Source organism: Equus przewalskii, chromosome X (assembly GCF_037783145.1).
Source record: "Equus przewalskii isolate Varuska chromosome X, EquPr2, whole genome shotgun sequence".
NCBI classification, from domain to species: domain Eukaryota; kingdom Metazoa; phylum Chordata; class Mammalia; order Perissodactyla; family Equidae; genus Equus; species Equus przewalskii.
Window position 1 is genome coordinate 26,349,966 of NC_091863.1, and position 14,710 is coordinate 26,364,675.

The 14,710-nt window shown below is 36.6% G+C and overlaps 1 protein-coding gene across 8 annotated transcripts in view; it reads right to left on the reverse strand.

Moving 5' to 3' along the window:
* The window catches only part of DMD (dystrophin), a 2,264,041-nt gene that overhangs the window by 1,320,050 nt on the left and 929,281 nt on the right, over window positions 1-14,710 (reverse strand). For all 8 annotated transcript variants that reach the window (XM_070604303.1, XM_070604310.1, XM_070604305.1 and 5 more), the window contains one exon: window positions 9,678-9,853. In XM_070604303.1, coding sequence (XP_070460404.1) covers window positions 9,678-9,853 — 176 coding nt within the window. The remainder of the gene's footprint in view (window positions 1-9,677; window positions 9,854-14,710) is intronic.

Consider the following 14,710-nt stretch of genomic DNA (forward strand, 5'->3'; position numbering starts at 1 on the left):
CACTTCCCCAGCATCATGACTTGTCTCAATCCATCTACTTTTCTTAGTGAGCATCTCTATGAACTTTACTTGAAACACAATGTAAAACTCACTGCTCTACAAAGCTAGTCTCTTAGTCAGCTCAGGCTAACATAACAAAAGACCATAGACTGAGTGCCTTGAACAGAAACTTATTTTCTCACAGTTCTGGAAGCCAGAAGTTCTTCAAGGTGCCAGCACGGTCAGTTTCTGGTAAGAGCTCCCTCCCTGGCTTGTAGATGGTCACCTTGTCACCCTGTCCTCACATAGTAAGGAGAAAGAGCAAGCTCTCTGGTGTCTCTTTTAATAAGGGTACTAATGTCATCATAAAGGCCCCACCCTCATGACCTCATCTAAACCTAATTGTCTCCCAAAGGCCCCATTTTCAAATGCCATCAAATCGGGGTTAAGGCTTCCAAACGTGAATATTGGAGGACACAGTTCAGTCCATAGGAGCCAGCCTCACTATTTGTGTGTAGTGGCAGGATATGTTTTGACTTATAGAGGTGTATTGTCGGAAAATGTCAGAATGAGGATATTTTCTATTATAACTCAAATGAGGTAATGGGAAGATAACTGTTCTAAATTGATAACTGGGAACTCAACTTTCTCCTGAGGAAAGGGTATATGTTTTTACCTAAACAATCATCAAGAGAGATAGGTATAATAAAATTTCCATAATGTGAGGGCAAACAAGAAAAGTCATATAACTTCCATTTCAGAGGTGAAGAAACAGGTTCTGAGTGAGATTAAGTGACTTGCTTTAGTCACATAGTTTACAAGTGGAAGATCCAAGGCCAGAAACCATCTGTGCAGTCATAGGCCCATCTGCTCTCAGAGCCATTCCCCATGCTTCTCTCGTCCTTTCTATGTCAGAGGGACATACATTTCCCGCCATTGCTTGCCCTCTAGCTTCCAGTTAAGTTTGTCCAATTGGAGGCACTGGCAGAATACTGGAGGACAGAGGAAGAGAAAAGCCAAAGGATTTTTCCTTTGCACTCTGCTTTTGGTGGCATTTCTAGAGCAACTACATCTCCACTGTGGCTTCAGGTCCCTTTGGATGCCCCCTCTCTCCACTGGTCCAAACTCTTGTCTGACAGTCCTAACAGCATTAGTCCCTATTGGCAGGCCTCAGCTTCGGGGCTCTCATAACATCTCTTCCCTGCATTGTCCCTCCAGTTCTGGGATACTAGCAGTTTCCAGATGTTGTGACTGTTTTGAGTTCCTCAGCATCCCCTGTGCTGCTTCCCTGTTTTCCACCAGTTGCTTAACCAATTCCCTGTATTATTTTCTCTCTCTCTCAAACACCTAGACTGACTTTTGTTTTCCTGACAAGATTCTGACAAATATCCTTTCAACACCCCATGAATATTTACTGAGTCCCTATGATGTGCTAACTTCTGGGTTAAGCACTGTAGGTCTAGAGTTGAAAACAAATGGCCCCTGTCCGCAAGGAGTTTACTGGAGATACAAATATGCAAAAATTTATTACAATAAAATTCTGCAAGTGTTTCAGTGGAAGTATTAGCAAGGCTGAGAAATGCCTAGGAGGTTAGGTTCCCAGAGATAATGTAGTGAGTTGGGGGGCGGGGGGGGGGGGCGCAAAAAACGTGGGAGTGGGAAAAGGGAAAGTAATGAAAAGGGAATCTTACCTTGAGAGAACAGTAGGTGAAAGAAACAGAAGCCTGAAGGAGCACAGAGCATTTGGAGATCAGAGAGTGGTTAATTAAAGCTGAAGCGGAAGGCAGTGCCACTCAAAATATAGTTTGTGGCCAGTCTGTGATCTATTTGTTAGTAGTATGTGACAAGAAAAGTCACCAGAGTATAAATCAACTAAGTCACTAAGCATACTATTTCATCTGATTTCTTTTTAATTGTAAACTTTCTTGACAAAGGCCGCAGTGCATTGATTTATATTCTGGCTCAAGCTCTTTACCTCACTGTGTACTGGTAATACACTGTTTACAGACTATTTTGAGTAGCACTCGCATATAAAAAAATGAGCAGGGGAGAAGGGAGTGAAGCTGGAGAGTTAGGCAACTGAAGATCAGAAAGGAATTCCTGTGCCATGCTTTTCAAGAATTATGGGCAGATGAATGATCTAAACAAAACTGCCTTTTAAAATATCCCTCAGGATGCTGTGAAGAGTATGGATAAGAACGGTGAAAGTAGAGGCAGAGAAATCAGTTAAGAATTTCACGCAGAAAATTATCAGAGACTGAAGGCAGCCTGGCTGTAAACGAGCAAATTAAAGAGAATTTAGTAGGCATACTTGGATGGATTTAGTGAGATAGCTGATATCAGGACCACTGTGAATGGCTTCACAGGTTGTTCACTGCACAAGTCCAGAAGGCACTATTCTTAGAAACTATGATGTGAATGGCACTCTCTAAAGTGGTGCAGTCTAAACTGCAGAACTGCATTTGAGATTTCTGTAAGCAGTCCAGGTGTAAATGCCCAATAAACATTGGGATGACGCAGGTATGAGCACCAGGAGTGAGGCTGAGCTAGAGATATTAATTTGGGAATCATCAGATATGGATGGTTGATAAAGACAAGATTCTAAACAATATTGCCCTGGGAAAGAAAGTGGCATGAGAAGAAAACGAAACCAAACTCTGAGTCTTGTGGAGACAGACATGAAAGGGATAGGATGAAGAGACTAAGAAGACACAGTCAGAAAGCCAGGAGGAGAAAAGAAATAGCAGAGAGCAACATCCCAGACAGTGAGGGAGAGGAAAATCTCAAGAAGGGACTAATCATCACTGTCAAGCACAGCACAAAGGTCAAGAAGGATAAGAACTGAAGAGCGACCTTCAGAACTGACAATTAAGGCACTCTCTGGCAACCTTGCTGAGAGCAGTTTCAGTGCTTAATGTAGAGCAGGAGAGGGGGAAGGAAAGAATCAGAAGTATGGGAATAGCGATAGTCCAGATCTGATTAAAAATCAACTTTTCTTTGCACTCAGCTACACGTATTCTTTTAGATGAATAAATGTGACTACCATTTTCTTCACTCAGGGAACAAACAAAACTGTATGTCACAGTTCTGGAAATATAGCCCTGTCTTTCTCCCTGTTGGCATCTCTTTATGACTTGCATTCTGAAAGAGTATATTTTCATCCAACTGCTGTAGCTAGGCATTAAGAGCTGTGTGTAGTAACTTACAAGACCAGTTCCCATTATAGTACATTTCAGTTCAAAACATGTATTGGGCATCTACCATAGAGAAGACCCCATACCAGGTCAGGAGTAAGACATGGGCACTGACTCAGGGAAGCTTTGAGTCTAGTGGGTGAAACAGGTATATGAATAGATAATTTCAACATAAAGCAATAGAGGTGTCAGAAGATGGAACAGTAGCATCACTTAGCCTAGCATGGAGTAGATGGTCCCTATCACTGGTTTGTAAAAAGAGAAGCAAGAGTCAGGTTGTAACAGATGATGCCCTAGCATACCGACTTCCAAAATGTGGACCCTGAACCAGCAGTATTAACATCATCTAGGAACTTGTTAGAAACCAAGATTCTCAGGCACCATCCCAGAGCTACCAAATCAGAAAGTCTGCTGGGGACCAGTAATCTGTCTTATAATGAGCTCTCTAGCTGATTCTGATGCATGCCGAAGTATGAGAACCACTGTTCTTTTGCAAGAGTTCTCAAATATTATGGCTTATCAGAATGACCTGGAGAGCTTATAAAAGATTCCTGGGCCCTTCTGCAGAGTTTCTGATTCAGCAAGTTTGATGAGGGCACCCCAAATCTCCATTGCTAATAATCCCCCAAGTGATGCTGCTGTTTCATGCACTGCACGCACTGTGAGCGTCACTGTTCTAAGGGTTCTCTGTGCCCTTAGTATGCCTCCAGAATTCGCATTCCTACATTCTTCAAAACCTATGTGTTGACCTATATGACAAAATAATTTTAAGAACCTTTAACGGATGGTTATCTTTTTGGAATATCTGAAGATGGTATGCAAGGTTTCTATTCTTCCCCAAAAATAGTTTCTAAACTGAAATTTGAGTTTATGACCAAGGTCATTTGACTCTAACACATAAAAAGAAGCAGGGCATTGCAACTACAACACTGGAATGGAAAGCAGATACTCAGCACTAGTCCTTATTTTGAAACTGAAAGCAAGTCATTTAACCTTTCTGAACCTCAATTAACCTGTAACCGTAGACAAGTATAGAGTCTAGTCTCCTTAGATAAAAGAAGCAAAGTTTTATTTTTCTGGGCTGTGCCAAGGGGCAAAAATGTTATTACTGAGACCAACACCCTAAGTACTTTATGATCAATTTATCCTACAGAAAATAAAAAATCAGCACTTAGACACATTAATCATCTAATTAGATTCTTCAAACGAGTTAAAATGTTTCAGTTTACAACTTCCAGATTATAATTTGAGAATCAAAGTTAAAACAAATATCTAATACAAAAATATTTTAGGCATTAATCTCAAAAACTTGCAGAAAGAGAGGTCTTATCTAACACTTATCTAACGTCTTTCCAAGGATGTGACATAAATTACTGTCATGCAGTTAGTAGACATGAAAAGAAAGAAAAAAAAGCAAGTTGATAAACAGAAAATAAAATAATGCAGGTCTGTGACAACCCTGTAGCCGAGTGGTTAAGTTCGCGCACTTGGCTTCAGTGGCCCAGGGTTTTGCCGGTTCGGATCCCTGGCACGGACATGGCACCACTCATCAGGCCATGCTGAGGCAGCGTCCCACATGCCACAACTAAAAAAAGTATATACAACTATATATTGGGGGGATTTGGGGAGGGAAAAAAAGCAGGAAAAAAAAAGATTGGCAACAGTTGTTAGCTCAGGTGCCAATCATTAAAAAAATAATAATAATGCAGGTCTCTAATTGTCTAGGCAATTTATTCTGCCATTTAGTAAGTATGCGGGACATGGTCAGAGAAAGCAAACTTAAGACTCTGTCTGCTTACCCAGGAGAAGATAAAGAGACTAGATGAATTTAGCTATTTCTAAATGCCTCTATTCTTTCCTTGAGGTCAAAGATACTCATTTATTAACACTATACTGGAGAAAATTATCTTTATTGAGATGGCATTTACTTAAAAAAAGATTCAATTTGCCTTTGGTTTCACCTGATTGATACAAAAATGTAAATGAAAACTTTTGTGGAAAGTCTTTTAAAATAACTGCTACATGATTAGGGACTAATCTCCTCGATAAATTCCAATTAACTAGATAAGAGATCTAGTTTTCACCTAGTCTGAGTTTCATACTCTGATAATTACCTATATGTAAAATAATATAACTGAACTACAGGGATAATTTACTCATAGAAATAATTACTTTATGACCCAAGATCATCAAACACTTTCGTATACCTTAGTGTAAGGAGGACAATTTGTGCAGTGAATGTAACAAATGTAGAAACTGTATAATTATTAAGAAAACAATTAAATGCACCTTAGATAATTAAGAAACTATAGAGTGGTGCAAAGCTGAATTTTAAATCCCTTCATAGTTCTGATTAAATAATGATAACCTAATGGGTAAAATTAGAATTATTAAAGATTATTAGAATGTTCATTTGTTTATTATTAAGAACAATTCCATGAAGAGCTAGATAGAATTCTTAAGTGCTTTTGGAATATAACATTTTAGTTATCACAAATAGTTGAACTGTATTATTCACTCCTTGAGCAAACATTTGTTGATTGTTTATTGTATTCATGGTACTACATATGGAAACTAAGCAAAATATAGAGAAGTATAATAACAGAATTTGTTGTGATTGTTGATGAGAAAAATTTATGTGAGTGACATTAAAGTATATAGCAAAAAGAATGTAACGTAATTTACTGGCTGAAGTGGAAAGATTTTGGCGAAGTTAGACTTAAAATCAATGAGAGAATAATGTTGAATACCATAAGAAGGGGCTTGTGTTTTATTTTGGGGGCAATTGGAATTATGCAGACCTCAAGTCTGGAGAGTCAGCATAAAAGCAACATTTTAGATATCTTAATTTGAGGCAGATTAATTAGAAAGGGGGTAAGTCACACCAAAGGGAAGTATATGGCTTAGGTTACGGAGTTGGCAGTTAGGATGATTGGAAAATGACTGAAATGATGTCACTTGCCCAATAATGTAATGCAATAATAATAAATAAGGAGGAAGGTAAGAAACAGAGATTGACAGAAACGGAGAAGTAAGGTGGTAAATTCTGTTTTGAAGAGGAAGATAAGAACGTAGTTTTTCTTCTATTCATTAAGTTTGAGATGACGTTATTACTATTTTTTTCTTACTGATAGTACGTGACCATCATCTCCACCACTACTTCCAGCTCCATCACCTCCACAAACACCACCACCACAGCCTGCCTAATCATCACCACCACCTCTACTACCACGGCCTCCATCACCATCTCCACTATCTCCACCACCTCCATCACCTCCACCACTACTGCCCTTCCACCACGTCCACCGTAACCAAACAACAAGAATAATAGCTATTGCATTTATTGAATTATTCCTACCTTACAGGCACAGTATTAAATGCTTCTTACTTAATCCTCACAGTTAGTATTTTATAAAGTGAGGACACTGAATCTGAGGCACAGATACTAGGTAATTTGCCTGGGATCATAAGCTAATAATTAAAACAGGCAGGTTTCAAACCTGAGTAATTCTGAATCCAAAGTCCATGCTTTATCCAATATTTGCTACTCCTTTAGACACATAGGCAATGAATTATAATAAGGAAAATATGTGTGCAGCGTATGAGTAACTAGGTGTGGTTAGTTTCAGGCAACAAATGTATGCAGTTGGTAAAAATAAAAATTGAAGCAATGGCTGGATGCCCAAGTAGAAGTACCTAGATCATGGCTTTAAAGACATAAAAGTGAAATTTGAGGGAGCGAGTCAGTTATGGAGCCATTAGATTTGGGAGTCATTGACTTAGAGCCAGACTTGAATCAATGAGAGGAAACAAATCAGATAAAGAAGTCAGAAGGGCAAAAAGATGGAGTTATGAGATATTACCATAGGAATCAGGCAAAAGGAGGAAAACAAGTCAGATAAAGAGTAGTAAGGCAGAATCAGTAGTGTGTCAGAAAAGCTGAAAAAGGAGCTCATTTTTAAAAGATCAGCATTCAGTAGATTGTCGAGACTATAGTCTTGACAGTTAAATGCTAGCGGTTCTCACGTGGGATGAGAGGGGGACACTAGCCACCCTAAGTCTTTTGGCATGTTTGCTTGATGCCTCTTGAACCATTACCATATTTTAACCGGATTTCATCCTGTAAACAATGATCACTTACTGAATTTAATTGCTCCTAAATGTTTGCCTGTTTGTTTTCTTTGTTCAGCGTAAATGTATCAATCTGGAGTCTTGTAGAGATTGTCTATATTGTTGCACTGTCCAAAACAGGATACGTTTGAGAGTGAAAGTTGGTGCTATATATAATTATGCTGGGACAAAAGGTATAATCTGGGATGGATTCAGGCAAACCAAGACATAAGATCATCTCAGCAATAAATCTACTGAAGAAACATTTTATTACACAGTCCAGGTTCTGTAGTCAGCCTACCTCAGTTGAAATCTTGGCTCAGGTACTCTGTAGCTGTGTACTATAGTGATAATAGCCATACCTATTTGGTAGGGTTACAGAGAAGAATAAATGAGCTATGCAGATAAAGCATTTAATCTAGTGCTGAGCACATAATAAAACCCTCAATACGTGCTGGCTTTTTAAAAGTAATATATTCTTTATGTTTCCAGTTGGACGTCTCATTCCAGACACTTAGAAAACCTGTGGAGAGCATATGATACAAACAGAATTTGGGAGACAAAATATTTCACCACTAGCTACACTTTCCTGAGAACAAAAAGTAGTCAGAACACATTTTTCCTAACCAAATACATTCTCCAAACAGGAGCCAAGAATAAGCTTTTGAAGACAGAGATTAACATGAATCAACTTGCTCTGTTAATTTCTATATTAGTGGATTCCTGAACACATTATTAGGATAAGGCAACTAGGTTTCCATATTGCTTTGCTTGGAAAACTATTGGAGAGCTCCTGGGTTGTTGCAAGCATCCGTAAATCCACGTGCTCACTAAGCATTATCTATAGACACATATTAACATGACAGTAAATTAATGCCCATGCTGTCAGGATTAATAAAAAGCAAATTCATTAAAAGCTTTCTTGATTTATTTTTGCCATTATGTTTTTTCTCCATCAATGAATGTTAAAATTACAAGCACCATTATGAGTAGAGTCCTTGGAAGTTGTTGCCCCTAATAGAATGCTAATATTCAAAGATTCTGAGAACCATTTGACTAGTACAAGGGTCAGCAAAGTTTTGCCATGAAGGGCCAGATAGTAAATATTTTAGGCTTTGTGGGCCATACAGTCTCTGTTACAACTACCCAACCCTGCCTTTGTAATGTCAAAGCAATCATAGATGATACATAATTGACTGAGTGTGGCTCTATTTCTATAAAACTTTATTTATGTATGCTGAAATTTGAATTTCATATAATTTTCACGTCATGAAATATTACTCTCCTTTTGATTGTTTTTAACCACCTAAAAATGCAGAAACAATTCTCAGCTCGTGAGCCATCCAAAAACTAGCAGCAGGCTGGATTTCGCCTGCAGGGTTTAGTTTGCTGATCCCTGGACCAGAGGATTCACTCAGCCAAGCAGATACACCAGGGCCCAGTGGTATACTGTGGAATTACGAAGGTAGGTTATAAGTCATAAATAGAGAAGTATTGTAAGTCCCAAATAATGTACTCTCTAAGGTGTTTTTCCATTGCCTAGAACATCTGAAACACTATTTTTAGGGATGTGTTCTTGTTCCCATACTTCCATACCCTAGTATATGCAAATTCTAATGTCAAGTGTTCCATGCGTTCCTAAACATATGCTGCTCAGAAACATAAGGCAGATTTTAATGTTCTTTCTTAATCTTAGAATTATAATTGGAATGAAAAGGAAGTTGTACCATTTTTCATGGTTTTTATGCTAGCTTTGCATCTATGAAATTGTATTCCCATCATTTTAATATATCCACTGATTTACATAATACCTAACTTATCTACAATGTCTAGTTGAGAATATCCACAAAAAGATCAGTTAAAAATTCTAACACCTTCAAGATAAGGCTTTATAAATATCAAAGAACAGGAAATCTGTTCTGTAATTACTCCTGATTTAGGATGCACAGATTGAGACATTATGTTCTCGTAATCTAGCAGAATGGATCTCGTCTATTATAGGTGTACTTCTTCTTCATGAAATTGTACTTTCCATTACTGGAAAAAAGAAATTTAATGTGAAAGAAGGCACTGAAAAAGCAGGCTCTTTATAAGAAAAAAAGAAACTTTCAGGATTAAAATGCATTCACGGAAGTTCATCAATTGTGGTTTCTTCTTTTAATCTGGAAATGGTATTACCATTAAGCATTCAGTTTTTCTTGGGATAGTGATTCCTTGGGAAAATTTTAAAACTTAGTTCATAATTTTCCTCACTAACTTAACTGACATTACCCGTACCTGAGGCTTCTGGAAATATTGAGTAAAAACACTGCCATTAAAACAACTGTGAATGAATTTTGCTGCTTAACAATTACTCTTTGCTTAAGGATAAAGCCACAAGGAAGATTCTCTCACCTTTTCCTAATTTCGGAATCCACAATAATCTGCCTCTTCTTTTGCGGAGGTGGTGGTGGAAGTTCCTCTTGGGCATGCTTTACCAGGATTTGTTCCCTTGTGGTCACCATAGTTACCGTTTCCATTACAGTTGTCTGCGTTAGTGATGGCTGAGTGGTGGTGACAGCCTGTGAAATCTGTGAGAAGTATTGAAACAAAGGTCACACATTGCTTGAAAGACTTCAGTCAAGACTGCTTGCCGTGGTGAAGGATATAATGAGAAACTGTTTCTGCTTGTTGGTAAATTGACCTTCAGATCAAAATAGCACCATATTGAAACCAAATCAAATTGTTTTATCTGACTTAAGTTATGTTGACTGAAATCACGAAGGATAGTAATCTCAAAACAAGAAGTAAACTTAGTGCCTCTTCAATTTATTGGTCAAGCTATAGGAGACAAAGAGGTCAAAAGAGAAAAACTTAGAGCGTCTTTTGGTATTTAATTAAACATGCTAATTAAACATTTACAACATTAACATAAATTTTACTAAGGTATTCCAGCACCATTCCATTGCCTGGCACATTGTAAATGTTTATTAAATAGTTAGTTGAATGTGTCTTGGGTTATCATATACAGTGATTATTTATAGCCTATATACTTTTAAAAACAATTATTTGAACTTTATAATAAATGAGTTTTTAATCAAATAAGTGGAATGTCTTTTACAATTACAATAAAAGGTTAACTAAAAATGCCTATTAGTCCATAAATACACTGAAGCTGAATGTTATTCAAATGCTAAAAAGCACAGTACTCCTGTTTGATTTAAATTAGTGAATATGTTAAACTATTTGAGTTTCCAAAGTTATCATTAGTCTTCTTGGTTTAAAAACACACTAACTTTCTGTTCAGACTTGTTAAGAAAAATTATTGGGGGCATAGATCATCACTCTTTGGAATAACATGCTTTGTGATCCACATCATGAGAGACCATCACCTCAGTACACGGGCATCACCAGACAGACAGGTCGTTTGATAGTGACACCCTCTTTCCTTCCTTAACCATCAATTCTGTCACAGTCCTCCTGTTATTAGGACTGAAAAGTCACTTGTTGGGATGCTAGTCATTACCATTCTAGTAATCCACATTATTTGGAAGATCTATTTCCAAGGAGACCAAAACAGATCTGCATTGAATCCACTTATAGGCACTTAATATCCACAGAGCCAGGGATCTAGCTAGAGCCAAGGTTAGTTTTACTGATTTTCCTGAACTTGCCAAGAGATACAGAAACTATTTGGGGCAACCTCCCTGCCTCACACATGGTGACTGATTCCTTCAATGGGAGGATATCAAGGAAGCCTCAGGATCTTCTCATTTCAGCTTCCAAATAGGCAATTGACAGTGAAGTAATGAAATCCTTTGTCATGATGTCTGGTGTAAAAATTGCTTTTGGCAAATACATTTTAAAAGTGCTACCCTTTGTGCAAGCCACATCCGTACATACGACAAGGCCTTAAGGACTTCCATTTTTGGAGTGTAAACAGTTAAAAAAAAAAAGGGACATTAAGAGATACTGAGTTTCTACACGTGTAAAGCACAGGTTTTATGTTCTCTAAGATTTTCATAGATTCATTATTCAGAACCAATCATTGAGTTTCAAACAATAATTATACAGTCATTGACAAGTTATGCTGAAATGAAAGCAGAAAGTAACATAGATTTTTAAAATGCTTAAAATATAACCTCAAACCTAATTGCGTTCAACAGCAAGTGACCATTACTTGATCAAATTGTTTACCTTTAATGAAAAAGAAAATGTAATTTTTTAAGTAGGATTCCAGGAGCATTTAATTTCTTCAGAATAGTATTTTTTAACCATGAGCAAACTTTTTTGCATACAATGATGGATTGAAGAGAATATTGTTCAGATGGAAAATTTCTAATTTTATATGTGCAGACACCAGAATGCAGAGGTTCTGAAAATACAAAGCTATTTTTTGCGGTTACAGCTAATGTTACGGAATATTTGTGCTACTGAATATTTGGCTGTGAAATTAATTTCTGTAATTTTATAACATTTTCTCATTGATGCCTTTATGAAATTGGATAGATGTGCCCACGGAGGGTAGAGTAAAGAAAGAAAAAAATCATTCTTACTAAAATAATAGTAAGACATTTATAATAAAATATATATATAATAAAATAATATATAATAAAATAATAGTAAGACATAGTAATAAATAATAGTAAGACATTGTTCTATACTAAATATCATTACTGTACGGTAATTGAAAATACTACTTCATTTCCTTGGGGATGGAGAAATAAGAAAACAACTGTGCAGTGAACTGTAAATATAGGGTATAATTTGTTATATACAACAAATTAATAATTACTTTCAATACCTACTCCATATAATTAGGATAAAAGACAATTGGTCGTGTACTAAATTTCCCCATGGTTTTTAGTTATTGACTGTAAATACTTAATTATGTGTTAGAATCATTAAAAATAAAGACAGAAAGGATTATGGAGGTCATTTAGTATCACCTCCTATTTATTATGGGATTCACTACTCCCAGAAGCAGAAAACTCCTTCCTGAGTATGGCAGCAAAATTTTCCATTGGCAAAGATCTTTACACCTAGTAGAAGCCTACCTTATTATGACTTCATTCATTTAAAATTTGTTTTGAACCCTGGACCAACACAGAACAAGTTTTGTTTCTACCTGACAGTCTTAAAGATCTGAAGCTTGATTATCATGACTCTGATAAATCTTATTTCCAAGCTCTACAATACCAGGTATTTGCTAGGATGAAATTTAATCTGATTGGTGCTCCAAAACCCAGGTTTCCTGGCTTTGGACACCATATTCAATTAAAGCAATCTAAAATTGTTTAAGTTACTCAGCAGCTGAATCACAATGTTCCAATTAAATTCCAAGACGTATTCAATATGTATCACTACAGGACATTCAGAAATAAAATGGAATCTCCATTTTTAGGGATCTTACAGTATACTAGTGAAAGTGACAACCACACAAACAATTGTGAGAGAAGGCAAGGGCCAGGTGAAAAATGTAAGTATGCAAAATAATTATGTGCACTGAACATATAGCAATCAAGGAAGTTTCTTTTCAAATGTTACAAAAGCAAATTTCCCTCAGCGAGTATCTTAACACAAGTTTATTTATTTATTTCGGTGAGGAAGATTGGTCCTGAGATAACATCTGTTGCCAATCTTCTTCTTTTTGCTTGAGGAAGACTGTCTCTGAGCTAACATCTGTACCAGTCTTCCTCCATTCTGCATGTGGGACGCTGCCACAGCATGACTTGATGCGCAGTGTGTAGGTCCACACCCAGGATCTAAACCCATGAATTCCTGGCTGCCAGAGCAGAGCAGGTGAACCTAACCTCTATGCTACCGGGCCAGCCCCACACTTAAGTTTATTTTGAGGCTATAGGCTGCACATAAAATTTATCCCTGTTCATGGGATCATTTACAACAGTAAAATAATGGAAATAACCTAATATCAGTAGGTGATAGTTTAAATAAATTATAGTACATGCATATGATAGAGTATTGTAGGTTTCAAATATTTTTGATGTCATTGGAAAATGTTTACATTATCATTACAATGCAAGATATAAACATTGATAGTTATTTTTTGGCAGAGAAAGCATAGATCATTCCTATTGTGGGCTACATATTACTGGATTCTATTTTCCAACTTTCTACAATAAAACTTTTTCTGTAAAATGTCGCTTTTGTAAGCAGAGAAAAATTTCAAAACTTTTCTTTCCAAATTAAGTCTATCATTCCTATGTTATCTTTGGAATTATGGAATTATGTCATCTAAATATATTAAAATTAGGACAACTAAAAATCTGATAAGAATGACTTAATGCCTTCACTAAAATGTTGAACAGGGCAGGGTCAAAATTAGAATATAATATGGGTTGAGCTATATTCAACAAACTTTGAGTCTACCTAACTAAACTCTTATCCAGTCACCTTTCTTCATTTAGATTATGAGTATATTTCAAATGACTTCAAATGTCCTCAGGAAAATAAAATATACTTGCTTTTAAATACTATTCCCTTGATCTGTCAGTTAATTAGCCAGTAAAAATAGAAAAGAGTTAGTTTAGAATTATTTGTCTTTAGGTTTTGAAGCTAGTTCCTCTTAAGGTGATTACAAGTGAAGATCTGTGAATGAGACTCCTCAATTCTCAAATGTCAGGTCAATAATTCATATACTGTAACATTTGGGGCAGGTTGGTTACTCCCTCAGAGCTTTTATTTCTTTTCTTCATATTAAAATAGGAATAATAATACATCTCTCACAAGGGTGATGCAAACAGGGCTGGCTTCATGGGTGTGCAACTTATATAGTTACCCAGGTCCCCCCACTCAGAAGGACCTCACGCGTGGTTTCGTGCTCTGCTGTCACCCTCTTGAAATTCTTAACTTTTGAATAAGAAGCCCTACATTTTCATTTTTCACTGGCCCCCACAAATTATGTAGCTGGTCCTGGTTACAAGAATTAAATTATGTAATGTCTGAACACAACACGCATTCTCTCAATACATATTAGTAATAATCACTATCTTTTTTAAATGTTCAGAGAAAATTCAGGAATTTTCCTATCATGAATCTTCTTACTCATAAGGTTACATATGTTGATTTCCCAAATTTACATTTTCCCATTGTGAGAAAAACTGAAAGAGCATTTGTCCAGTCTCTTGATTGTTCTAGCGTGTACATCTTCTTGCAATAAGGTTGCATAATTTTGGTAGGTCTGGAAAAATCAAACTACTCTAAAACAATGAAATTTTTCTTACCGTCTTCTCTTCTATTTGTTTAAAAATGCACATTTTTAAAAGGAAATACATGTATATTAAGCATATTAAAAGGGCATACAATGAAAGGAAACTTTTCTTTTCCACCACTGTCTCCTGTTTCTCAGGGGCAACTAGTTGTATTTACCACCTGTTCTTACATTTGATATTAACTTTGTTGGTGCTCTTATTTTTCTTTTATTTTGG